Here is a 26,610-nt window from a genome sequence, read left to right as displayed (position 1 = left end):
CAATTTTCTTCAGATTCTGGCAATAGTGTTGCTTTAAGGAGTCTTTCTTAAAAAAAAATGAATAAAAAAATCTATCTCAAAAGGATCGAATCAAGAGAACTCAGGGAAGGGGAACCCATGTCTAAAAAATATTGGTAATGAGTACTGAATACATTGAAATTTATAGGACAAAATATTGTATTTGTTATTTTAAAACAAAATGGAAGTTTACAGATTGGACAATGGAAAAGTTATTAATTTTTAAAAGTATGTGTTGGTAGAGAGTATACATTTGCTAATATCCTTATCTTTCAGAAGAATCAAAGCCTACTGAAAATTTTGATAAATCAAAAAAATGTTTGCTTCATTTAAAAAAATTGATGGTGGATATGAAAATTTACATTTGTAAAGGATTTCTAAATACCACTCTGACGGAAACCCAACATACCTCACTAACACTGGTGTACCTCTGGTACACTGATTAGTCCTTTACAGGTCAGACCAAAGTAAGGACTGTGACCAGAGTCATTAAATAAAATTAAACCATTAAAATTTACAAACTTAAAAAATCTTCCGCAGCCAGTGAACAAGAGTGTGAGGGAAGTTCCTATAACAAAAGCAAGCTGGTATTAGTTAAAGGTTAAACACCTAAATCGAAGGAACAGAACAGAGCATCCAGAAATAAACTTACCTCGTATGATCAATTGATTTTCAACAATCACACAAAGATGATTCTATGAAGAACGATATTATTTTCAACTAATGGGGATGAGACAACTGAATATCCTTATGCGAAAAACACAAACAAAAAAATTTGTTCCATATGCACCATATACAAAAATTATCTCAAAATGGATTACATAGCTAAATGTAAAACCTGAAATTACAAAACTTTGAGACAAAAATATAGGAAAAAATGTTCATGCCTGAATGAAGCAAAGATTTCTTAAGTAAGACACCAACTGCACAATCCTTAAAAGAAAAGTTTCATAAATTGAACTCTATCAAAATTAAGAGAATGAAAAGGCATTTTTAAAAGACCCTTTGGAATATTTTTTTTATTTTGGTGTCATTAATCTACAATTACATGAAGGACATAATGTTTACTAGCCTCCCCCCTTTACCAAGTCCCCCCCACATCTCCGTTCACAGTCATTGTCCATCAACATAGTAAGATGCTGTAAAATCACTACTTGTCACCAAGTTCACAGTCACTGTCCTTCAACATGGTAAGATGCTGTAAAATCACTACTTGTCTTCTGTGTTGCACAGCCCTCCCTGTGCCCCCCCAACACTATACATGCTAATCGTAATGCCCCCTTTCTTTTATTCCCACCCTTATCCCTCCCTTCCCACCTGTCCTCCCCAGTCCCTTTACCTTTGGTAACTATTAGTCCATTCTTGGGCTCTGTGCTTCTGCTGCTGTTTTGTTCCTTCAGTTTTCTTTTGTTCTTATACTCCACATATGAGTGAAATCATTTGGTACTTGTCTTTCTCCACCTGGCTTATTTCACTGAGCATAATACCCTCTAGCTCCATCCATGTTGTTGCGAATGGTAGGCTTTGTTTTCTTCTTATGGCTGTGTAATATTCCATTGTGTATATGTACCACTTCTTCTTTATCCATTCATCTACTGATGGACATTTAGGTTGCTTCCATAACTTGGCTAAATAGTGCTGCGATAAACATAGGGGTGCATCTGTCTTTTTCAAACTGGAGTGCTGCATTCTTAGGGTAAATTCCTTGAAGTGGAATTCCTGGGTCAAATGGTATTTCTATTTTGAGCATTTTGAGGAACCTCCATACTGCTTTCCACAATGGTTGAACTAATTTACATTCCCACCAACAGTGTAGGAGGGTTCTCCTTTCTCCACAACCTCGCCAACATTTGTTTTTCTTTGTTTTTTGGATGGTAACCATCCTTACTGGTGTGAGATGATATCTCACTGTGGTTTTAATTTGCATTTCTCTGATGACAAGCGATGTGGAGCATCTTTTCATGTGTCTGTTGGCCATCTGAATTTCTTCTTTAGAGAACTGTCTATTCAGCTCCCCTGCCCATTTTTTAATTGGATTATTTGCTTTTTGTTTGTTGAGGTGTGTGAGCTCTTTATATATTTTGGATGTCAACCCTTTATCAGATTTGTCATACTGTAGGATACCTTTTTGTTCTATTGATGGTGTCCTTTGCTGTACAGAAGCTTTTCAGGTTGATATAGTCCCATTTGTTCATTTTTGTGTTTGTTTCCCTTGCCCAGGGAGATATGTTCAAGAAGAAGTCACTCATGTTTATGTCCATGAGATTTTTGCCTATATTTTTTTCTAAGAGTTTTATGGTTTCATGACTTACATTCAGGTCTTTGATCCATTTGGAGTTTACTTTTGTGTACGGGGTTAGACAGTGATCCAGTTTCATTCTCTTACATGTAGTTGTCCAGTTTTGCCAACACTAGCTGTTGAAGGGACTGGCATTTACCCCATTGTATGTCCATGGCTCCTTTATCGAATATTAGTTGACCATGTATGTTTGGGTTAATGTTTGGAGTCTCTATTCTGTTCCATTGGTCTGTGGCTCTGTTCTTGTGCCAGTACCAAATTGTCTTGATTACTGTGGCTTTGTAGTAGAGCTTGAAGTTGGGGAGTGAGATCCCCCACCCCCACTTTATTCTTCCTTCTCAGGATTGCTTTAGCTATTTGGGGTCTTTTGGTGTTTCCATATGAATTTTTGAACTATTTGTTCCAGTTCATTGAAGAAAGCTGTTGGTAGTTTGATAGGGATTGCATCGAATCTGTATATTGCTTTGGGCAGGATGGCCATTTTGACAATATTAATTCTTCCTAGCCAAGAGCATGGGATGAGTTTCCATTTGTTAGTGACCTCTTTAATTTCTCCTAAGAGTTTCTTATAGTTTTCAGGGTATAGGTTTTTCACTTCCTTGGTTAGGTTTATTCCTAGGTATTTTATTCTTTTTGACGCTATTGTGAATGGAATTGTTTTCCTGATTTCTCTTTCTATTAGTTCATTGTTAGTGTATAGGAAAGCAACAGATTTCTGTGTGTTAATTTTGTATCCTGCAACTTTGCTGAATTCCGATATTAGCTCTAATAGTTTCAGAGCGGAGTCTTTAGGGTTTTTTATGTACAATATCATGTCATCTGCAAATAGTGACAGTTTGACTTCTTCTTTACCAGTCTGGATTCCGTGTATTTCTTTGTTTTATCTAATTGCCATGGCTACTACCTCCACTACTATGTTGAATAACAGTGGGGAGAGTGGGCATCCCTGTCTTGTTCCTGATCTCAGAGGAAAAGCTTTCAGCCTCTCAATGTTCAGTATGATGTTGGCTGTGGGTTTATCATATATGGCCTTTATTATGTTGAGGTACTTGCCCTCTATACACATTTTGTTGAGAGTTTTTATCATGAATGGATGTTGAATTTTATCGAATGCTTTTTCAGCATCTATGTAGATGATGATGTGGTTTTTGTCTTTCTTTTTGTTGACGTGGTGGATGATGTTGATGGATTTTCGAATGTTGTGCCATCCTTGCATCCCTGGGATGAATCCCACTTGGTCGTGGTGTATGATCCTTTTGATGTATTTTTGAATTCGGTTTGCTAATATTTTGTTGAGTATTTTTGCATTTACGTTCATCAGGAATATTGGTGTGTAGTTTTCTTTTTTGGTGGGTCTTTGCCTGGATTTGGTATTAGGGTGATGTTGGCTTCATAGAGTGAGTTTGGGAGTATTCCCTCCTCTTCTATTTTTTGGAAAACTTTAAGGAGAATGGGAATTATATCTTCTCTGTATGTCTGATAAAATTCCAAGGTAAATCCATCTGGCCTGGGTTTTTTTCTTGAGTAGTTTTTTTATTAGCGCTTCAATTTCTTTGCTGGTAATTGGTTTGTTTAGATTTTGTGTTTCTTCCTTGGTCAGTTTTGGAAGGTCGTATGTTTCTAGGAAGTTGTCCATTTCTTCTAGGTTTTCCAGCTTGTTAGCATATAGGTTTTCATAGTACTCTCTAATAATTCTTTGTATTTCTGTGGGGCCCGTTGTGATTTTTCCTTTCTCGTTTCTGATTCTGTTGATTTGTGTTGACTCTCTTTTCCTCTTAATAAGTCTGGCTAGAGGCTTATCTATTTTGTTTATTTTCTCGAAGAACCAGCTCTTGGTTTAATTGGTTTTTGCTATTGTTTTATTCTTCTCAATTTTATTTATTTCTTCTCTGATCTTTATTATGTCCCTCCTTCTGCTGACCTTAGGCCTCTTTTGTTCTTCTTTTTCCAATTTCGATAATTGTGACATTAGACCATTCATTTGGGATTGTTCTTCCTTCTTTAAATATGCCTGGATTGCTATATACTTTACTCTTAAGACTGCTTTTGCTGTATCCCACAGTAATTAGGGCTTTGTGTTGTTGTCATTTGTTTCCATATATTGCTGGATCTCCATTTTGATTTGGTCATTGATCCATTGATTATTTAGGAGTGTGTCGTTAAAGCCTCCATGTGTTTGTGAACCTTTTTGCTTTCTTTGTACAATTTATTTCTAGTTTCATGCCTTTGTGGTCTGAAAAGTTGGTTGGTAGGATTTGAATCTTTTGGAATTTACTGAGGCTCTTTTTGTGGCCTAGTATGTCGTCTATTCTGGAGAATGTTCCATGTTCACTTGAGAAGAATGTGTATCCTGTTGCTTTTGGATGTAGAGTTCTGTAGATGTCTATTAGGTCTATCTGTTCAAGTGTGTTCTTCAGTGCCTCTGTGTCCTTACTTATTTTCTGTCTGGTGGATCTGTCCTTTGGAATGAGTGGTGTGTTGAAGTCTCCTGGAATGAATGCATTGCATTGTATTTCCTCTTTTAATTGCTAGTATTTGTTTCACATATGTTGGTGCTACTGTATTGGGAGCATATATATTTATAATGGTTATATCCTCTTGTTGGACTGAGCCCTTTATCATTATGTAATATCCTTCTTTATCTTTTGTTACTTTCCTTATTTTGAAGTCTATTTTGTCTGATACTAGTATTGCAACACCTGCTTTTTTCTCTCTGTTGTTTGCATAAAATATCTTTTTCTATCCCTTGACTTTAAGTCTGTGCATGTTTTTGGGTTTGAGGTGAGTCTCTTGTAAGCAGCATATAGATGGGTCTTGCTTTTTTATCCATTCTATTACTCTGTGTCTTTTGATTGGTGCATTCAGTCCATTAACATTTAGGGTGATTATTGAAAGGTATGTACTTATTGCCATTGCAGGCTTTAAGTTTGTGGTTATCAAAGGTTCAAGGTTAGCTTTTTTACTATCTTACTGTCTAACTTAACTCACTTATTGAGCTATTATAAACACAGTCTGATGATTCTTTATTTCTCTCCCTTCTTATTCCTCCTCCTCCCTTCTTCATATGTTGGGTGTTTTGTTCTGTGCTCTTTTTAGGAGTGCTCCCATTCTAGAGCAGTCCCTGTAAGATGACCTGTAGAGGTGGTTTGTAGGAGGCAAATTCCCTCAACTTTTGCTTGTCTGGGAATTTAGTCCCTCCTTCGTATTTAAATGATAATTGTGCTGAATACTGTAATCTTGGTTCGAGGCCCTTCTGTTTCATTGCATTAAGTATATCATGCCATTCTCTTCTGGCCTGTAGGGTTTCTGTTGAGAAGTCTGATGATAGCCTGATGGGTTTTCCTTTGTAGGTGACCTTTTTTTTCTCTCTGGCTGCCTTTAATACTTTGTCCTTGTCTTTGATCTTTGCCATTTTAATTATTATGTGTCTTGGTGTTGCCGTCCTTGGATCCCTTGTCGTGGGAGTTCTGTGTACCTCTGTGGTCTGAGAGGCCATTTCCTCCCCTAGTTTGGGGAAGTTTTCAGCAATTATTTCTTCAAAGACACTTTCTATCCCTTTTTCTCTCTCTTCTTCTTCTGGTACCCCTATAATGCGGATATTGTTCCATTTCGATTGGTCACTCAGCTCTCTTACAATTATTTCCTTCCTGGAGATCCTTTTATCTCTCTCTGCATCAGCTTCTGTGCGTTCCTGTTCTCTGTTTTCTAGTCCATTAATGGTCTCTTGCATCTCATCCATTCTGTTTTGAAGTCCTTCCAGAGCTTGTTTTATTTCTGTATTCTCCCTCCTTAGTTCTTGCATATTTCTCTGCAAGTCCATCTGCATGTTTATGACTTTTGTTTTGAATTCTTTTTCAGGAAGACTGGTTAAATCTATCTCTCTGGGTTCCTTTTCAGGGGAGATGTAGCAGATGTCCAAGCGCTCTGGGTTAGTCTTGTCTGGATCAAATTTTTTGCCTTTTCATTTTGATAGGTGCAGTGGTATGCTATTGGCTTTCTGTCAGCTGGGAGAGCTAAGGCTTTCCACTTGTTCCTGGCCTCTTTACTGGGACAACTGCGACCCCTAGTGGCTTGTGTTGGGTAATTGCGTGTAGACTGGGTCTCTGTCTTGCCCGGCCAGTATGCAGGAAGCTCCCAGGCTGTGGGCATAGCCAGCCTCAGGCTGCTGCTCTGCTATGGCGGGGCCCCAGAGGGGTGATAGATGGGGGGCTGTTTGGCTGTTTACCTCTGTGAGGGGTCTCAGAGCTGTTGCCCAGGGGGTTAGTGTGCCCAGAGTTCCCTGGAATTTCCAGCTGCTGGACTGTGATCCAGAATGCTTCCATCCAGCTGTGGCATCCCTGTCCCTTTAAGACTTTCAAAAAGCACTTGCTTTTCTTTGTCACAGGGGTACCGGCTTCTAGACCTGCTCAAAGATCTTGCTGCCCTGTTTCCCCAGTTTCCAGCACCCCATGCATGCACTGTGTCTGTGCTCTGGTGCGGATGGCTGGGGCTGGGTGTTTAGCTGTCCTGGGCTCCCTCTCCCTCCCTGCTCCGACTCCTCTCCTCCCGCCGGAAGCTGGAGTGAGGGGCGCTTGGGTCCCGCCGGGCCGGGGCTTGTATCTTACCCCTTTCACCAGGCGCTGGGTTCTCGCAGGTGTGGAAGTAGTCTGGCTGTTGTCCTGTGTCTTCTGGTCTCTCTTTTAGGATTAGTTGTATTTGTTGTATTTTCAAAAATATATATGTTTTTGGGAGGAGATTCCCTCTGTCCTACTCACACTGCCATCTTGGCTCCACCTCCCCTTTGGAATATTATTTACGGCAAAGATTTCAAAGTTGTAATTTAATGATATTAAAAAAGAAAAGTATGGTTTAGCAACCCCCCAAATCTCTAATCTCCTATGTCTTGCAGAGTGGGACTGGCCAAGCCAGCCACCCACGTGCCCTACTTAGCCTACTTAACTCAGATCAGGGAGCCCAATCATATGTTCATATATTATCCTATGCATATCACTAACACAACTCTTCTAGTCAACCCATCAGTACTATTTCATTTACAAGGGACAGAAATCCTAACCTAAAATAAATTAATTAGAAAGAAAATTTGGGGGCTAATGAATTCCATGGGTAGACCTACCCTCAATTAGTATTAGCTCAGGGGACATCATCAAATGACATCATCAGAAGCTGGTCTTTCTCCATCTTCTTAGACCCACCTAAGATACAATGAATCAGAATCCCAAAGAGTTAGACTCCAGAATATTCCAAACAACAAAAAAAAATTTGTATTTTCAAAAATATATATGTTTTTGGAACATTTACTGAGTAATTGCTTTATCTATATATAGCTTGTCTTTCCAAGCTGATTACAAGCTTCTTCTTGCATGCAAAGACAACTTCTTTTAAGCCTCATGCATATCTAAGATTGTGTTAACTAAATATTAAACAAATATTCTGAAAAGTCTGGTAGATGTGGGGCTGCTGTAAATCTCATTCATGCTGACATCCAAAGAGAGCTGAAAACAATTCTGACATTCTTTTGGAAAATCTGGGCTAGTGCAAGTACAGTTGGATTCAGTTTTTGAACAACTACACCCAAATGGTATAAAATGGTGAATAATATTTTTTGAGCTGGTGAAAAGAAAAGCCTCACACCGTATTCCAAAGTGTTCTATTCTTGGCCTATATTGTTCAAAATTCCTTTGGACTTGGATAAGGACATAGATGATAAATATCAGATCTGCAATTGACAAAACTAGGAGATGGCAAATGATAAAAATTATTTCACAGCATTCTCGAACAGCATGGCCACCCAAACATTACTTCTAGTTCAGTTTTGATATTCTTCCAGTCTTCACATTATACATATTTTTATGTATACAGTTGGCTCCATTTTTCCCCTGACCATCAACGTTTTGGCTGTCAGCCTGTCTAGACTTACATCCTTTAAACTCCAAATATAGTAGGAGGAGAAGCTTTTCTTACTGAAAGGTTCTGCCCTGATTTCTTTTGAATAAAACAAGATCTCATGCCTGTCCTTTAATACCATTCACAGGACCCAAGGGGGCATGTTGCTGTGGTTGGTCACACCCGAGTTCCATGCTCACCACTTGGGAACTAGCAGTGGTATTAGCCCCATCGGAGGCACACATGGACTCTGAGCAGGGGAAGTTGGTTCCCTTTGAAACAGCTTCTCTGTTCTCCAGAAGCTTACAGTCTACTAGGGAGGACAACTGTGTTCATAGATATTTTCAATATGAGGTGGTAAGTATTGTGTAAAGGTTTACAGGGTAGAGGGGCAAGTAAATTCAAGCTGGGGTCAGTATTGTGGCTGTGGACGTTTCCAGAAAGATGATGCCTGAGTCTAGAAAGATTCATAAGTCTTTACCAGGTGTAGAAGAGAGCCTAGGAGTAATATAGGGATGCTTCCAGGCATCCTTGACTTTTAAGACTTAATCCCCTTGCAGGTGGAATATAGGTCTCTTCTTTTTCTCCCCAGAATCCAACATGGTACCTAGCATCTAATGGACAAAGTGTAGATGTTTGATGAATTTATCAATATTCCCTCACTATGTCTTCAACAAAAATTCTGTACGAATTTATAAGGTACGTATTTAACCTCATTATTCAGAGAAGGAAAAGGAGAGCAGTTAGGTCCTCAAAACCACAGTGCCAGCCAACCCTCATAGAGACAGAGACATATCCAAACCAAACTCCAGGTTTCTACAAATCCTAGTCTTGGGTTATTAGAACAGTAAAGTGAGAAATAAAACAAAGTAAAAATTTTCATATGGGTAGCAGTTCTTACAAAGTGCCAAACTCCAAAGTTTCTTCTAATGAGTTCAGATGTCAAATAGTAAAAATTTGTTTTACAATGCTCTTGAATAAATAAAGACTGGGGAAAAAATTGAGAGGAAACATGTTTGTTTGGGTGGGTTGCTAAGCAACACCACCCATCCTGGAGCCTCCTTTTGGATTTCCTTTTGAAGGTGGAATCTGTGGGACCATGGCTATTTCAGCTTGCGTCTGCTTTATGGGTTCACACCGAAAAGTAAAAGCAAAGCAGGACACAAACAGGCAATTCTAAAATTACAGAAGGGAGAGGTGTGGAGAATTCTAAATATTAAATTAGACTGGACTGTTTTTAAAGTTGCCTTTAAACGTTTTTTCTGGTGTTCACGGTGGCACTAAACTAGGAGATGGGGTTTGTATACATGTGCTCAGAAGAACCTACCACACAGATGAAATAAAACCAAACAGCCTCCAAATAGCTATGTTACCTATCCCACATGGTATTTCAGGCCCTGCAAATGGAAATTTGTAATATGGCAATGGGATTGTGGCAACCAGATGCAGAAAAATACGAATTTGCACATCTCACTTATTTAATAAGAGAAAACTTATGAGAAACAGGATTTTAAGATGGGTATTAAAGGAAGGAATTCTGTGGGTAGGGAGAGAAATTTACAGCCTCAAGGCCTTCTCAAACAAAAGCTAGGAACTCTGAAGAGGAAAACCACTGCAAGGTAAAAGCACAGAAGAGGACATTAATAAACCAGAAAGAATGAGTAGGTATTTGAGCAGGAAGCATTGGATGGCTGGTGGAGGGTTTATGAAGACTAAGATTAAAACTTGTAGTGAAACTCCTGGAATGTAAGACTGAGGATATAATGGATCGGATACTATCCAAGTAATATTATACAAACAGTTCTGTGAATATTTTAAAAACCACATTTCTTGAGATGATTTGTAATTAATATTTTGGGTAAGCACGTATCGAATTCTGAATTTTATATGCAAACACACTTCCAATCAATCTGAATTCTTTTGTGGATAAGAGTATAAGGAAGAATGTTTCAAGTTTGGGTTTAAACAATGGGCACTATTTAAAAAGACATTTTGTTATTATTATTAACTACAGAATAAAGTCTGTACTCTCATGTATCTGAGCCCTTCCATGATCTGGTCCTCCCTACCTTCCCCTCCCATGCCAGCCTGAGTAGTTTCTCTTCTCAACCCCTTCTTGTTTTGAGTAAGTCAGCCTTCCTGCTGAGTTGATATTAAATTATATTCTCATCTGTTGTTATTTAGACTCAGGATGTGTATCTTTCCAATGAGATTTTAAGTACCTAAAGAAGCTGACCCGAAGTCTTTTGTTTTTTTTACTCTTAACTAAAATAATAGTGTTATTTACTGTGCATCATAAAAGCACAGAACTTGAACCCACTAAACAGTAATTGAATTACTTTGTTCCTTCTATTATTCCTTGATATTATTGTTTCTCCATTCAGTACTCCCTTTCATATGTCTCTGGACAATAGACCCACTAGCAAAGAATAATTAAGAGCAAATAATAAATGACTAAACTAAGCAGTAATCTGCTCTCCTCTAAACCTTGCACTGTGGAAAATCAAAACATCTTTGGGCAACAAATATCACAAAACTGAAACTAGCATATTGAGCGGTGACTTAGTAATAGCTTCATGTGGGTATAACTTATTCCATGAGCCCTTGGGCCATAGAGGAGAGTCAGTCATATATAAAAGTTAAAAGAAGCTCTTCAAGAAGAATTAGGAAATCCCAATCTTAGTCAAATGGCTAGCTGGTGAAAGAAAATGATGGCACCTGACAAGACTGAGTCCCTCCACAAATTCACTGGGAATGTAAGCTCCTTAAAGGCCAGGCTTTTTGGCTGTTGCATTCCTCCTGGTGTTATACCTGGCACGTTGTAGGCGCTCAACTATTTATATGGAATCCTCTGTACTGAGCATGAAGTGCCAATCCTCAAGAAACTCATAGTCCAGTTGGGACAAAGAATGCCAAGGAAATAATTATAAGATTCAACCTGCCTGCCATGTATTAATTCACGTAATACTCATGAAAACACTATGAGGTGAATTTATGATTCCCATTTTTCCAGGTACAGGGAGGTAGGGTGACTTGCTCAAGGTCTCACAGCTAGGAGAAGGCAGAACAGGATCTGACCCCAGGGTTCAGAATTGGCACACTGCAGGCCCAAGGCAAAGCATGTTTGTGACTCGAGGACCACTGGTGCTTCTCCTGGCCTTGGATCCCGCACAGTGCCTCACTGGGGATGATGAGGCCCTAGGAGTATGGAGGAGATGTTTCATAACACTCCACCCATTCGGAAAACATGGATGCATCTCACACTTAGGAGGCCCCCAGAATCCTCTGAGAAGATTCAGAATTTCAGGCCTAAATCAATGAAGTTGGAGAGAGCACCCAGGACCTATATCTTTAATAAGGGCTGCAAGTGCTGCTGATTGTCTTCTGATCACATTTTAAAATGCTGCATTAGATGTACTCTCCAACAGAACCCCTCGTTCAGATTTTTTACTCTCTTTCCAGGCCTGGCTCTCCGCTAGCATGTGTCTGTTAAGAATCCATTGACTGTTCAGCTTGGTGGTGCTGGACAGGCCATTGGCATCTTTAGAGCGTCCTTGGATGACAGACATCATCACCCTTACCCAGAACTGGTATTTCTGGCTTATTTTGTCCATCTTCTCTTGAGGGCGGGGGCTGTGTCATACTTGCTCTGCATACCTAGCTCCTAACTCAGGGCCCAGGAGATGTCTTTGGGATGCATTGATGGACAGTATGTGCCAGGCCTAAACTTCTCCAGACCCAACTTAAGTGAAGGGCACTGATACATACATAGATGAACCGCAGGACTGGGGGATGGGTAGCCAATGATCTCCAAAATAAAATCAGCATGTTATGACCACATGGGGAACCAACAAAGCAGAAGATTGTTTTCAGCAGAACTGGCTCTTTCGGGCTGAACTGTGTCCTCTGCAAAAATCCCTATGGTGAAGCCCAAACCCCAAGTACCTCAGAATGTGACTGCATTTGAAGATAGAGGTTTTTTTAAGGCAATTAAGTTAAAATGAGATCATAAGAGTCCACCCTAGTCCAATATAACTGGTGGCCTTCTAGGAAAGACTAAGAGATTGGGACACAGACACGCACAAAGGTAAGACCATGTGAAGGCACTGCAGAATGGCCACCATCTCCAGCCAAGGAGACAGACCTCAGGAGAAACCAACCCTGCCTACACCTTGATCTCAGATTTCCAACCTCCAAATTGTGAGATTTGGTATCTGTTGCTTAAGCCACCCAGTCTGTGGTAACTTGGTATAGCTACCCTAGCAAACAACAGGAGCGGATTATGAAAATTTACTCATCCAAAGTACAGAAATGACATTTTACCCTTTAAACTGTCAGAAGCTCTCAGAGGTGTCTAAGCATCAGTATGACATGAGCAACTTTGGTTCTGGGTAAGGCATACCTCAGAGATGTTATAAGTTCAGTTTCAGACCAGTACTATAAAGCAATACCACAGTAATGCAAGTCAAATGAACTTTTTGGTCTCCCAGTGCACATAAAAGTTATGTTTATACTATACTGTAGTTTATTAAGTATGCAATAGCATTATGTCAAAAAAAAATTTTAACTAAGAAATACTTTATTGCTAAAAAATGCTGAACATTATCTGAGTTTTCAGCGACTTATAATCACTAATCATAGATAAATGACAAACATAATAATGGACAAGTTTAATATGCTGTGAGAATTACCTGAATGTGACACAGGAACACCAAGTGAGCAAATGCTGTTGTAAAAATGGTGCCAATAGACTTGATCCATAGAGGTTGCCACAGACCTTCAATTTGTAAAAGATGTAATATGTGTGATGTACAATAAAGCCAGGTATGCCTGTGTAATCTGGAGACGGTGGAAAGACACCCTCAAGTGGAGAATGGAGGTGGAATTGACAGATCTATTGTTGCAATGAGGAATGAAACAAGACATAGGGCCCTGGCCTAAATCATTGACAAAGGGAATTCAAAACAGAGGACCTATCAGGGAGACATTTGTGGGGCAGAAGTAAGATTTCCGGAAGATGACGTGTGGGACGGGAAGAGTAGACAGTAAGGGTATCTGAAGAACTGTAGCTTGGGAAGTGAGGAGACAGTGATGCCTCAAAGCTCAGCTGGGTATAGAGGAGGTGAACCAGGCTGTAAAGGCGGGGGAAAGATAATACGTTCAATATGGCATAGGTCAGATCTGACATCACCGCAGAGCCTCGCGTTGGGTGAGCTCGGTAGAGTGGGGCTACCGTCCTGAACCCGGGCCTGAGGTGGGATGCGGTTACTCAGGAGCCACTGTGGGCTCCAGCAGCGGGGAGGGCGGGGAGAGCTCACCCTCGGAGCACCAGCCAGCTGAGAGTCCCGAGGCCGAATCCTGGGCAGAGACTGAAGAAGCCATCCAAAGAGTAGCCGAATCAGGGAGAGCAGGGCTGCCAAAAACCAAGCAAGCCCGCATTGGTAGTTAGCTTCCAAATGAAGAAAACACTGCTTTGCCGCCGCTGCAGGCCAGCTGGCGCTGGATCTCACTAGGTCACACCACTCCACAACACGGTTTTCTCTCGTTCTCTCTCTCCCTGCGCTTGGGTAAATCGAGGCCGGAGTGGGCGGGGGTTAACGGGGACGTAGGCATTATCCCCAGGGCGCTCAGGCCGTGCCAGCTGCAGAGGCGCTTTCCCCGGAGGCGCGCGGGCTTGCAGCGCCCCCCTCCCTGCCCGAGCCCGGCCGCCCCGCTCCCCCTCCTCCGGGAACCGGGCCCGGGAGCGCCCGCCCAGCGCGCCGCCCGCGGAGCGGCTTCCTCGCGCCTCCCCCACCGAACGCGCCCCGGCCGCGGGGCTAGGCGGGCCGAGGGGGCGGGCGAGGGGCGTGGGGCGGCGGGGCGGTCGGGGGCGGGGAGCAGGAGGTGGCGGGCCCGGGAAGAAGGGAACATGGCTCCTGCGGCGGGAAACGCCGAGCGGCGCGCGGGGCGAAGGCGGCCCGAGAGCCAGTGAGCGCGATGGTGAACCCGAGCCGCGTGCAGCCGCAGCAGCCGCCCGCGCCCCGAGCGGCGGGCCCCGGCCGGCTGATGGCGGGCGGCCTCCGCGAGCACAGGGGCCTGGAGATCGAGATGGAGCGCATCCGGCAGGCGGCCGCGCGGGACCCGCCGGCCGGAGCCTCGGCCTCGCCCTGCCCTCCGCTCTCGTCGTGCTCGCGGCAGGCGTGGAGCCGCGACAACCCAGGCTTCGAGGCCGAAGAGGACGAGGAGGAGGAAGAGGAGGTGGAAGGAGAGGAAGGGGGAATGGTGGTGGAGATGGACGTGGAGTGGCGCCCGGGCAGCCGGAGGTCGGCCGCCAACTCCGTGAGCACGGCGGGCGCCCGGGGCCGAAGGCTGGGGGGCTACCCCGGCGCCGGCCAACCGAGCGGGAGGCGGCGCCGGCGGGAGGACCAGGGCCCGCCGAGCCCCAGCCCGGCCGGCGGCGGGGACCCGCTGCATCGCCACCTCCCCGTGGACGGGCCGCCGCCTCGAGTGGCCTGGGCGGAGAGGCTGGTTCGCGGGCTGCGAGGTAAGAGCGCGACCGGCAGCGGCGGATGCACAAACCAGACCCGCGGGCGCCGGCCGGAGCCATCGCCCGCCGCGGGCAGCTCTCCCGGGCTCCACCTGGCATCCCCTTGGCGTCCTCGCCTCCCTTGGAAGCGCATTCCCCACCTCTGCTAATTCTGCTCTATTTCCGGTACCCATCACGGAATTCCACTGCGCCCTTGTTGGTACACATCTATTGGATACCTCCTTCTTCTAAAAGAAGAAGGTAGGGCAGCATATTTTTACTTCTGGAAATAAGTGAAAACCGTCTTAGTGAAGGGTGCATCTGGAGATTTTTTTTTCTTGTAGGAAAGAAATGAATATTCTAATACAATTGAATTTGCAGTCGTGGTGGCCATTGCATATTTGCTAATTTCACTAGATCCAAACGAAAACTCCATAGTGGTACCAACGGTCTGCTGCTTGTCAGCTTGCCCTGTTGCCCCTTATCCCGTGCTGAAAAGAGCCACAGTACTGTGTTACCCAGGCTGTGGGAGGTGTGCCATTGGGTTGTCATTGATGTTTTGTGATGTGGGTGGCTGTTTGGGGGAGAAGGAGCTGTTGACAACACCAGAACAGAATAAAACTAGGTCTGTGGAAACAGTTATTTGGCCGTTTCTGATTCTAGGCATTTTTCTGAAACAGCTGTAAAGAAAAGGTTACATTGTTTAAAAAACTTTGGAAGAATGTTTTTAAATAACTAAATTAATGTTCTTTGAAATGCCAGCAAACCAGTGAAGTCACCAGATACCAGCTCTGTGTAAATTGTGTGTCAGAATTCAGTGCACCCAGCTCTCCAAAAGACAGGAAAGGAATTTCCAAATTTGCCAGCGCCTATTAAGAAGGCACAGAAGTTTCCAAGAGCAGATGGGATCCTGTTTTCACAGTTTTGTCAGAGACATCCTTACAGAAGAGTTGCATTTGCTCTTTAACACCCAAGTTATTTTAATCTTCACTGTTAAGAGTTCCCATTCTCAGTTCTTTTGAACGTTTCCCTTTCCTTCTGTTCCCTTTCTATCAGTTTTGAAAGTCTTGCACAAAAACTATCCAGGTGTTTTTATAATAGCAATGTGATGAAAGCCAAGTCAGGCCTACATCAAATCCCAGTTCTACCACCCATTGGCTGTACGACCTTGAGCCAACTGTTTAACCTCTCATCCCCAATTTTTGCCTGTTTTTCTTAGGTAATCATAGATATAGTCATTTAGTTATTGACTCAGGAGCATTAAGTGAGATGAGACAAGGAAAATATGTAGCAACTCTGCCATGTTGTGAGTGTTTCATAAATATAAATTAAATTCTTAAAGTGTACATTTTGGTACTTCTTTTACATGCTTATGCTAGTTAATTTGATTCAGGGCATGGTGGGGAACAAAAGATCCTTTTTGAGTAATGTGTGTGGTAGATTAGTAAAAACTTTTAATACTTTTAAGGTTCCAAACTATTCAAATTTTATGTTAATTTATATTGTTTTAAATGTGCTTTTTAAAACTGAAGTGAGAGAGAAGTTTCTTGTAAGTTAATAAATGATGGTAAGCGGTGATCTTTTTAACTTGGTTTAAGCATTTGATAACACACTTAACCTTCTTTGAATAAACTCAATAATGAAATATATTTTTATATGACTATATACATACACACACAAGTTTAATTTTATTTCAGGTAATTTGCAGTGAATAAGCTCATAGTAAAACATAGTCAAACCTGATCACTGGTCTAATTAGTAGAACAGGTTCAGGAAAATCTTATTGATAAAAAAATTTTAGAATAAATTTCATTTTACTACCTTTATGAAGAAATATAATTGACACTCTTGTCACTTATTAAATAAGCAACATTTGTTACATAATTGCACCCACTCTGAAAATAGCAATGTATTATGTGCAACCAAAAAAAAGAAAGAAAATAGCACATCACCATTTTTCTTGATAGAAGACCAGAAAAGTAAAATGAATAACCATGAGTTCTGATTATTTCCCTCTTGTGACACCAATAATAAAGATCTTATATGCATTATGTAAGTAGTGCCCAGGATCAGAACAAAAAATAACTTGCAATTTCTAAAGGTGAGAGAGATTTCTCAGGTTTGGAGTGGTCAGGAGCTTCCATGGAGGTCTTCTGCCTTAGTGACTTTACAATAAACTCAGGCTTACTGGGCCTTGGTTCCTTGTTTATGAAGTGGAAAAGCTCAACCTCCGAGAACCCTTCTGGCTTCAACGCACACTGTGTTGTTTAGTCACAAGAAATGGTCATTTTTGCTCATTGGACAGAAGGTAGATCTATCTAATTAGCAGAAGTAAAATAATAAAGGAGAAATGTTTGAGACCTGATTGGGGGAAGCACTGTGACTAACCAAGGAATTCAGAATTTATCCCTAAATATTTGGAAGCAGTTGGACCAGAGGAAACAAAGATGGCTAATAGATTTAAAGATTGCCCCCTAAAGTATCATCAAGCTCTCTAGGGCAAAGAAAATTTATCCTCTACCTGAGTTACCACATTTTCTGTATTTCCAAAGTTGAATATGTTTTATGGATGTATCAACTTTTTAAAGTCATTTCCTGTTCATTAGTTTAGACATACACGCTTGGGGTCCTCCCAGAAGTCTTAAGTACTAGCTGTTTTGGTCAGAGTAGGCTAAGCTGCTAGAACAAATAGATATTTCCTCTTCCATTTGCTATATTGTATCAACACTACCCATTCCAGAACATTTTCATCAGCCCAAACAAACTCTATCCATTGAACAATCTACTCCCCATTTCTCCACACCACCCCCAAATGCCATTTAACATCTATTCTACTGTCTGTAAATTTCCCTGTTCTAAGTGCATGATATTCATGGAATCATACAACATTTGGCCTTTCGTGTCTGGCTTATTTCACTTAGCGTAATGTTTTCAAAGTTTATTCATGTTGTAGCATGTATCCAGACTTCATTCCTTTTGATAACCAAGTAATATTCAGTTGGATCTATGAACCACATTTAGTTTCTCCATTCATCAGTTGATGAAAGACTTGGGTTATTTCTACCTTTTGACTATTGTAAGTTTCCCTTTATTTTTAATCCAAACCTTACTCCATCACTTCCTTTATCCTTGTTATTTGGACTATAATTTTGAACAAATGACATTTTGTGTTTTCATTACTGTGGGGATTTTTTGAGGGAAGGTTGCTACTCTGGGGTTTGTGATAAGATTATGCTCGTAACAGTATCTGTCCAATCAGCAAACGTAGGCCTCCTCTGTGGTAGGTGCTAGGGATACAAATATGAATAATACAAGGTCCTAACTCTCAAAGAGTTCAGAATTTAGGGGACACAGAATGTAAGTAAATAATTGCAAGATCCCAGGTAAGGGGGGGACACAAAGAAGAGAGGACCAGTTCTATCTGGGGAGACCGGAGGAGTGGAACTTAGTTGCATGTTGAAGAATGAGGGGGAAATTGAGGCAGGGACAGTGGTAAGTGCAGACAAGCCTGTGGCTCACTGATACTTTTTCCTGTAGCCAGAGCCAGTGGGGCAAGCAGAGGGCTGATTATGTCAATCTGAAGATAATTCTAGCAGGAATGTAGGGAATGGGGAGAGGTGGATAGCCCTGATTGCTGGAAGAAGAGGTCAGGAGAGGGCTGACGAAGACAGAGGAGCAATGGAGGCTGCAGCTAAGGTATGTAAGCTGGAATGGAAGGAAGCTAGATTCAAGAGATGGAAACCATCAAAATTGTGGACCAGCCCCACATGAGGGTTGAGAAAGGGGCCTATTTGAGGATGAAACATGTTTCTGGCTTGGTGCCATTGACCTAAACAGAGCCAATATGTTTCTAGAGAAAGAAAGAAAAGGAAAAGTCACAGTTTGGGCCATATGAGTGTAAACTGTTGATGGTGTAATCAGGTGGAACTGGCCCTTAGCTGTGGCATATTCTTGTTTGCACACCAGGAGAGGCCTAAGAATTCAAGATTAGGAGTCAGTATCATATAAGGTAGGAACTGACTTATTCTATAGAAAATGGACCAATAGTAGTAAAAAGTCAGTTCCCTTTCTAAAGGTGTCCCTGCAATTCAAATTAATATTAGGAAGGATTGTGTTGATCTTTCCAAACAAGACCCACAATATGTGAACACAAAATCAGGATTCTTTTATGATACAAATGCAGTGAGCACTTAGTTAGGCTATTCACAGTGAACTCAAAGTCCACATGAATTTGGGTCTTTATGCCATTCTGAAATCTGGGCCAACTAGGCATCAGAGGTAGGACATTTTACAGATTTGGACCTTTTTCTGTAACTATAGATGGTCCCCTTCCTACCAGTCTGCATGATTTACACATAATACTTCTGATTCCCAGAGCAACACTACAAAGGGGTACTCCTATCCCATCTTCAGGTGAGGAAATAGAGGCTCCTGACATTAGCTAAGGTCTCATAACTCAGAAGGTCTCATGGCTCATAAGTGGCTGAGCCCTCATTTGAACAAAACTCTGACTCCAAAACCCCTCATTGCACCCTCTCACAAACAGTAAGTCACTGGGGTTTAGTGTATGTCAGATGGGTCAGTGTTAGTGCAGGGCAAGATATGTACATTTAATCGGTTTACCATGGAACTGAAATATTTACAGATGAAATGAGACAATAGCTAGGATTAGTTTCAAAATAATTGGGGAGGTATGGGTGAGGGCTTAGATGAATCAAAGTTGGCATTGATAATCAGTGAAGCTCAATAAGAGAACATTATATCGTTCTCTGTGATTTTTTAAATATATTGCAAAACAAGGCTTTAGAAGCCTTTGGTAAAGTAGTTGCAAAAATGGAATTTTTTTTCAAAGTCACTTACATTTGGGATTTTTTCTTATGTTTGGATTATCCATCTCAGAGTTCCCCTATTTTCATATTAATAAATGACATTGCACAGTGGAATACATGCTGTTTATATCATGTGCTCTGACTTTGGCCTCTACCATTGACCAAGCACCCTCATAAACATGAAAGTTGGGTATTGTCCAGTGTCCCCCTAATACCACATTCTCCCTAACAACTAGAGACACCTTAAGTACTGAACATGGATGCTGGGAAAGTATTCCCTCCACAACTTGGGACAGCTGGGGGGAAAGGCAACAGTTAATTTTGAGGAATGCTGCATTTTAGACATGAACTCTGTTCTTAACCATTCTTATCTGTCAGTTCTGCTACATGTGAAAAGAACTCTTCTTCTACAGAGCAACTACTTCTCTAGTTTTTTTCTATTTGTGGATGCAGCCATTTCTTACCCATCAGAATGCAGAGGTCTCTGTATGCTAAGACAGCCTTACTTAGTGGGGAAACTGGATGAGCTTTTTAAAGCCATAAACATTTGAGGACGTAGAGTAATTTAGAAAAAGCAAATGCATGAAAGTATAGTATATAAAAATATAAATAAAGGGATTTGTTTCTTTTCATTTGAAATGTTTTATTCAAGGGCTGGAATTAAATTACCATAGACCATTGCAACCTTAACTTGAACAAAATTTTATAGGAGTTTGGTTTTTCTATTTATAGGTCAAGCAATACCGTTTGTAAATATTAAGAACCATGACTCTTCCTTATTGCATAATTGTTTATAAACCATGGGAAAGAGTGATATCCTCAACCAAGTAAGGCAAGACAACAATCCTTTCTGATGGTAAAGAAACTGGCAATCTCGACTTATGTGTATATTTTAGTCCTGGCCTCCAAAAGAAATATACCCAGAGAAATGATGTGGTTGGGTCCTAGGCTACTGAGCTTAATATTTGGCTGCTTCTGTGTTACTCAGAGCTGTAATTTTCCATGTCATCTACATTTTTAATAATTGTTTAATATGATAGAGTTTAAGTGAACAAAAACATTCTGCTTGCTGCATTTCTTCTGAGTGAGTAATTCCCTGACAGCTAGCAGATCTTGGCAGAGGCTAACCTGGTCATAAGTTTTGCTCCACTTTCAGTATGGTAAAATCTATGATGTGAAACACAGTGTCTTTGAATTCAGATGCTGATTTTCCTAAAGGAAATTTTGAGAGGGTGGAGGAAAAGGAAATGAAATACCCAAATTCAGGAGTAGAATTAATATATCATGTATTCTGAGACTTAAAAAAAACATAACCACTGGTAATAAAGTCATCTCTTCAAAGTAAAAGAAGGCATACCATTTTCCCCTGTTCTCTGTGTGGCTTGATTGTAACATAAGTGGCTCAAGTTTCAGTGACGAAGGGCTTAAAGTCTGGAATAAAAGGGTGCAGCAATATGCAAGCGCCAAGCTGGCTGCCATTAAGAGCCCACCTAATAATATAATTGAAGGGATTGAGAAGTTTGTCTCTTTTGGAAAACATGAAGGGTTTTCCAAGTAGTGAGCAATGTGACTTTACAGCACCGTCCATCAATGGGGGTTTGATGGCCACCATGTCTGTCCGCAGGCCGAGTCCAAAGACACCGTAACTGTATCCAGCAAGCTCGCAGAGGGTTATGTCATCTTCGCTCAGCCAGCCCAACACCTTTTTCATCTGCTAAAACAGAGCGTGGTTCCTGATTTTACTTTTTCTCCAAAGAGAGGATAAATTGCCACTTTTAATTTAAAGATATGTGCTTATTGGCATGTTAAAAATCTGTTAAGCTAAGCATGCTTAATGTAGTCAGCATTAAGTTTCTTAGAGTACAAAGATGGATACAGAGCTGAGACTTTATGCCATTGTGCTAGAAGCTTGACAGATGTTTCCATAGTGAAATGATGCTCCAACCAGGACTTCTTGTCATCAGAGAGGGCCTAAAAGGCATCATTTGTGATGTAGTTTTATCACATTCTAACCAGGTTTCATAATTACCAAGTTGTGCCCTCCCCAAACAGTAAGCACTGATGTGTGCACAGTTATTTAATCTCCTTTTTTAAACTGCCCTCACTTACTGCTCTCTTTCTAAAATTTCACTAAAATATTTTCTAATGAGATTGAGAGTTTAGACAATGATCAGTTGTTGCCTTGTGTTCTGCATAGGGGGGCACATAGAGGCTAACGTATTCTTAAATAAAAGATACTCCTGCTAAAATAATTTGTTAAATTCAGAGTGTACTAAAAGGTAGAATCTCCCTTAAAGGTTATACTATATATTTTATGTGTTTTCCCTTTGCAATTCATGAGATTTTTAAAAATAAAATGATATTTTAAAATTATTATTTTAAAGGTCTCTGGGGAACAAGACTCATGGAGGAAAGCAACACTAATCGAGAGAAATACCTTAAAAGTGTTTTACGGGAACTGGCCACATACCTCCTTTTTCTCATAATCCTGTGCATCTGTAAGTAGAACATTTCCTTCCACTAAGGAAAAGTTTTGAAACTATTTGACCTGTCAAACTTGTAATTAAAAGAAATTATATATATGTACCAGAAAGGTTAATTCAGAAGTTGTCTGTTTTCAGTTCCAATTTAGAATTTGGTAAAGCTCTCTTCTTGCCTCTGGTGAACATTAATTAAAATTTAGCATCATTTGATTGGCCAGTTCACTGTCAGTTGTGACCATTTCACTATGAGATACACATGGCAACCTGCCGGACCCCAAGAAACCAAGTAAAAGAATTTTTGCAGTAGAGTTAACAGTAATTACAGTGTCGCTATTAATACATCAATTAACAAAGTCTAAGAAGTATTATTTTCAACAGAATGGCTTTCTAAGTTTATCTTTTAGGAAACACAAATAATGTCACCTAACATTGCTCTTTTGTTCATATATGTTTAAAAGTCCCCTTCTTTTGGATTTGGATGTGTTGTATGGATGCCTTCATTCTAAATCATAATTTCTTCCAAATCTTTGATAATCAATGGATTTTTACTCTGTAGGAAACTTACAGTGGACTCATCACTTTCTTCTTCTCTTCTGTTAGCATGTCCCTGCATCTTCTGGGAGGGGAGAGGAGAAAAGCCTTAGTCAAAAATGAGTCCTAGAAACTATATGCCTCAAAGTGCAGGAAGTCCCAGGCAATGAATTTATTCTCTGAGTCAAAGCATATTGGATGATTGAATTCTGCTGTGGCCCTTCAGAACCTCTTTAGTAAAACAGCCCAGAAGCAAACTCCAACCACCAGGACCTCTTACCATACTCCTCTGGGAAAGGAGTTCATTCCTATAACATAAGCTTAGAAACTAACACTAACCTTGGAGAAATCCCTTTCTTTGTATATGGAGAGAGTCAAAATTTAATCAACACTTAAATAGTGCCATTCTTATTATATTAAAATTGACCACTTGGAAGACTTTAATTAACTAAATGCTAAAAACTTCACTGAAACATTTATTTTTCTATTTACTAGGTTTATAAAAAGAAAAAAAAGGTTTTTAAGTTGAACATGAAAGATGAAGGAAACATTTAAGTTTCAATATTGGTAATTTTAAGACATTGAATATTAATTTATTTATTTCCCCACACTGGTTTTTACTAATACTAGTAAGTTCTTAATAAACTTTAACAGGGCATGACTTACTACATTTTCTGAGACTTTGCCTATCCAAGAAAAACAGAAGTTACTTAAGCTAAAAAGCATGTAATGAATAATATCCGTCTTCTTGGACTTCTCAAATTTTCTGAAATTTTCTGTTATTTGATGAGGAAGGAATATAGCTTTTAAAATGACAAATATCTTTTTTTTAATAGAAAATAAGTAAATAAAAAATGTCTCCTTTTAAAACATGTTATCTAAGACATGCTGAAAAGCTAGAAGTGAACTGTTCCTTACATTAAAAGTTATAAAGCAAGAGATGTGATATTCTTAATTTCTATGTTCTAAGCTGTTAGGGCCTAGAATACTGAAGTAGAGTTTGCTTCCTGCATAGAAATGATGCTTAAATATTAAACTACAGCAGCCTTAAATATTAACAGGTTGATTAGAATCATTATTAGTATTGAGTTTTCTCGAGCATGGCACAGAATACTTCATATGCAAAATAGAAGTATCCCTATAAGTAAGTCTAGAATTTCAGTCATCCCCAAAACTGCCTCAGCATCAGAATCACCAAGAGAATTTTTTTCTGATTATAGTTTGTCCAGATATACTAAATCAGAGCCTCTCAGATGTGGCCCAGAGAAGTGAGTTTCAGATGCACCAGCAATTTTGGGAACTCAGCCAGATAAATGAACTAAGTTGCTAGAGTTTTAGTAAACATGTCTTAAGTCTTATAATTAGTGTTTTGTTATTTATTTTAGAATTTTTATTCTTTTGTTCTTTTTCATTAATGACATTTTTTTTAGTCACTTACATACTTACAAGATGCACAGTTTCATTTGCAGAATATTGTAGAATCTCTGGCTTAGAAGGGGTTTTAGCAGTAATACAGTCAAGCCTCCACTGAATGCCAGAATTTCCCCTCCAACATCCCTCTCAAATGGTCAGTCATCCTGCCTCTGGTGGAACAAAAGTTTCACAGTAAGGGACTTACTTCTTTGAAATAGTTCATTTTGTTTTTCTATGGCTGTTAGAAAGTTCTTCCATATATGAAGCCAGACACTACCCCATCTAACTTCCACTCTTAGTTCTACTCTCTGAGCCCACTTATACCAACTATTTTTCTATGTCTCATCATCAACATAGCCCATCAGAAGTTTGAATACAGATATCCCACCTCCCAAAAAGTCTTCTGTAGGTTAGACCTTCCCAGTTCCTTTAATAGTTGATCAAGTACATGGAGACATGCCACAGGACAGAAACTCCCTTTAGCATGTGTCCCGTGAGTCCCCTTGAAAGCCCAGCAGGAGCTCTCCTGTGAACAAGTAGAGAAGTGGGGCCATGAGCCGCCTCCTCCTACTGACTACACTGTAGTTCATTCTTTCTGCCATTGCCAGCCTTTACATATAAATGATTTGTTCGTCTTCCTTGAGCACTTCTTCCTGGGACATAGTGGAGGACCTCCCTTTCAGTTCTGCTAAACTTCATCTCATTAGGATCTGCTCATCATCCCGGTGTGTTGACAATGTCTTGGACTAGGTTCATTCATATATATCAGCTATTCCTCTCAGCTTCAGAGGATCAGAGGAGTTGATATCATCCATGTCCTCATCCTAGCAAATTAATAAATCAAAAAAGACTGGTCTGAGAAGTCAGTATATCAGTCAAAGCTCTTTGGGTAGAGCTCACTGGATTACATGATATTACTATTCTATGTAATGCAGGTTGTTCATAAAAGAGGATCATAAGAAAGACTTTTTCAAATGCCTGTCTAAATAACTCTACCATTTCTCTGTCATCTGTTGGCCAAATTTAAAAGGAAGTGAAGATAGGCAGGCATGATTTACTCATAGCAAAGCCTTACTAGTTTCCAGTGATTGAATCCTTTCCCCATTGCTCAAAACCTTTTTAATTACTGGTTTTAAAATCTTGCTAGCAATGTCAATATCAAATGACCATGATAATGAACTCAAATGCATTACTCTGTGACTAAATGAGATAATGCATCTAGCCCTATGCCTTGCATATTGGAAGCTCTTGATCTGAAGTAGATAGGGTTCTGAAAGGCAGCTTAACATATAGGAAAAGTGTAGTTTTTGGGGTTTTTTTTTTTTGTATCACAGAGACCTGGATTCAAAGCCCAGCTCTACCACTTATGTACTAGGAAACTTGAGGAAGTTGTTTAACTCTTTTGAGCCTTTGTTTCCTCATTTATAAAATATTAAGAGATTTTATGAAGATTAGGAATTACATATGAAATGACTGTAGGGTGATGCCTATTGTATAATAATAGTAAGAGCAGAATTCTACCCAAAAGATTGCCAAAGGATTTTGGATACTGGATGAATTATTTCATCAGTGGGCTTTAGGAACTATAGATCCTGTTTGCATGTTCATTTGGAGCAGCTAAGTGCACATCAAGAGCTTATTTTCCATCTTGTCAGTGTTAGTTCTAGCCCTTAGGTCTTTAGAATCAGGCTACTTAACCAAGAGGACAGAAGTAATGAAAATGAGGAAATGAACAAGATAATCATAATACAGCATATGTCGCAGGACAGGAAGGGCCCTTTTAAGAAATCTGTATATCTCCATTTCTTTATCTCTGGAAGAAGGAGATTTGCCTTGTATTCTGAAAAAAGAAATGAATAGTATCAAATCAACACATTGTAAACCTTAAACTTATACAATGTTATATACCTCAATTTTAAAAAAGAAATGAATAATTTATTTTACTGGTATAAATCTTGCAAGGATGATCATTTAAAGATAATTTTCCTAATTTGCAGAATCCATGCAGATTAATTATTGATAACGAGGTCAGTGAAGTCAAAGCCAGCAGGTTAATCATCACACTGGTGGGGAGCTGAATCAGTTCCAGTGACAAACATTCTGAAAACTCACCACGGAGCTTCCCCCAATAAAAAGGCTCCATCATAAGATCACAGGTTACAGTCCATGGGAAGTTACTGTTAAAGACTGACGATGGGTGAAAAGCTCTTTGTCCTTTCTGATAAACCGCACAGAAAGTGTCATAACTATATTGTCATGTGTAAAAATTACTTTAAGCATGGCCTTTACTCCACATGCATAGCTTTATCTTTTTTATGTTTTTGTGGTAACTCACACGTAAATATATAAACATATCTTGTTTTCAAAGAAAAAAGTAATATTAACTCATTACAGGCATTCACAAAAGCACTTGTGCCAACAATCTCTCTCCCTTAATGATTTCCAGCACAACTTGTTAACTTGCAATTTCCTGTGAATTTTAACCAAAACTGGATTAAAATATTTGGAGGGGTTTAATAATTTTAATTCACCCCTTGTTTATTGTGCAGCGTCACTTCTGCCTCCTGAAAGGCAATCACCAACATCACTAAGGGCCTCTTAAATGCCAAGTTTTATGGGCTCTTTTCAGTCTTCCTGTGGCATTTCGCA

The 26,610-nt window shown here is 40.2% G+C and overlaps 2 protein-coding genes across 6 annotated transcripts in view; one reads left to right on the top strand and one right to left on the bottom strand.

The window, feature by feature from the left end:
* The first annotated feature begins 14,064 nt into the window (after positions 1 to 14,064).
* Positions 14,065 to 26,610, top strand: part of PKD2 (polycystin 2, transient receptor potential cation channel) — a 44,999-nt gene continuing 32,453 nt past the window's right edge. The window contains exons 1-2 of the mRNA XM_073237321.1: positions 14,065 to 14,723; positions 21,919 to 22,032. Coding sequence (XP_073093422.1) covers positions 14,177 to 14,723; positions 21,919 to 22,032 — 661 coding nt within the window. The 5' untranslated portion in view covers positions 14,065 to 14,176. The remainder of the gene's footprint in view (positions 14,724 to 21,918; positions 22,033 to 26,610) is intronic.
* ABCG2 (ATP binding cassette subfamily G member 2 (JR blood group)) overlaps positions 20,804 to 26,610 on the bottom strand; it is a 205,436-nt gene continuing 199,629 nt past the window's right edge. For 4 of the 5 annotated variants that reach the window (XR_012131669.1, XR_012131670.1, XR_012131671.1 and 1 more), the window contains 3 exons: positions 23,995 to 25,801; positions 22,583 to 22,633; positions 20,804 to 21,248 (listed from right to left, as the gene is read on the bottom strand). The gene's annotated coding sequence lies outside the window, so the exon portion shown is untranslated. The remainder of the gene's footprint in view (positions 21,249 to 22,582; positions 22,634 to 23,994; positions 25,802 to 26,610) is intronic. The other variant, XR_012131673.1, reaches the window with a different exon arrangement.

This window comes from Manis javanica, chromosome 5, assembly GCF_040802235.1.
Source record: "Manis javanica isolate MJ-LG chromosome 5, MJ_LKY, whole genome shotgun sequence".
NCBI classification, from domain to species: Eukaryota; Metazoa; Chordata; class Mammalia; order Pholidota; family Manidae; genus Manis; species Manis javanica.
Note: the sequence above shows the minus strand (reverse complement) of the source record. Positions and strands in the feature narration are given on the sequence as shown.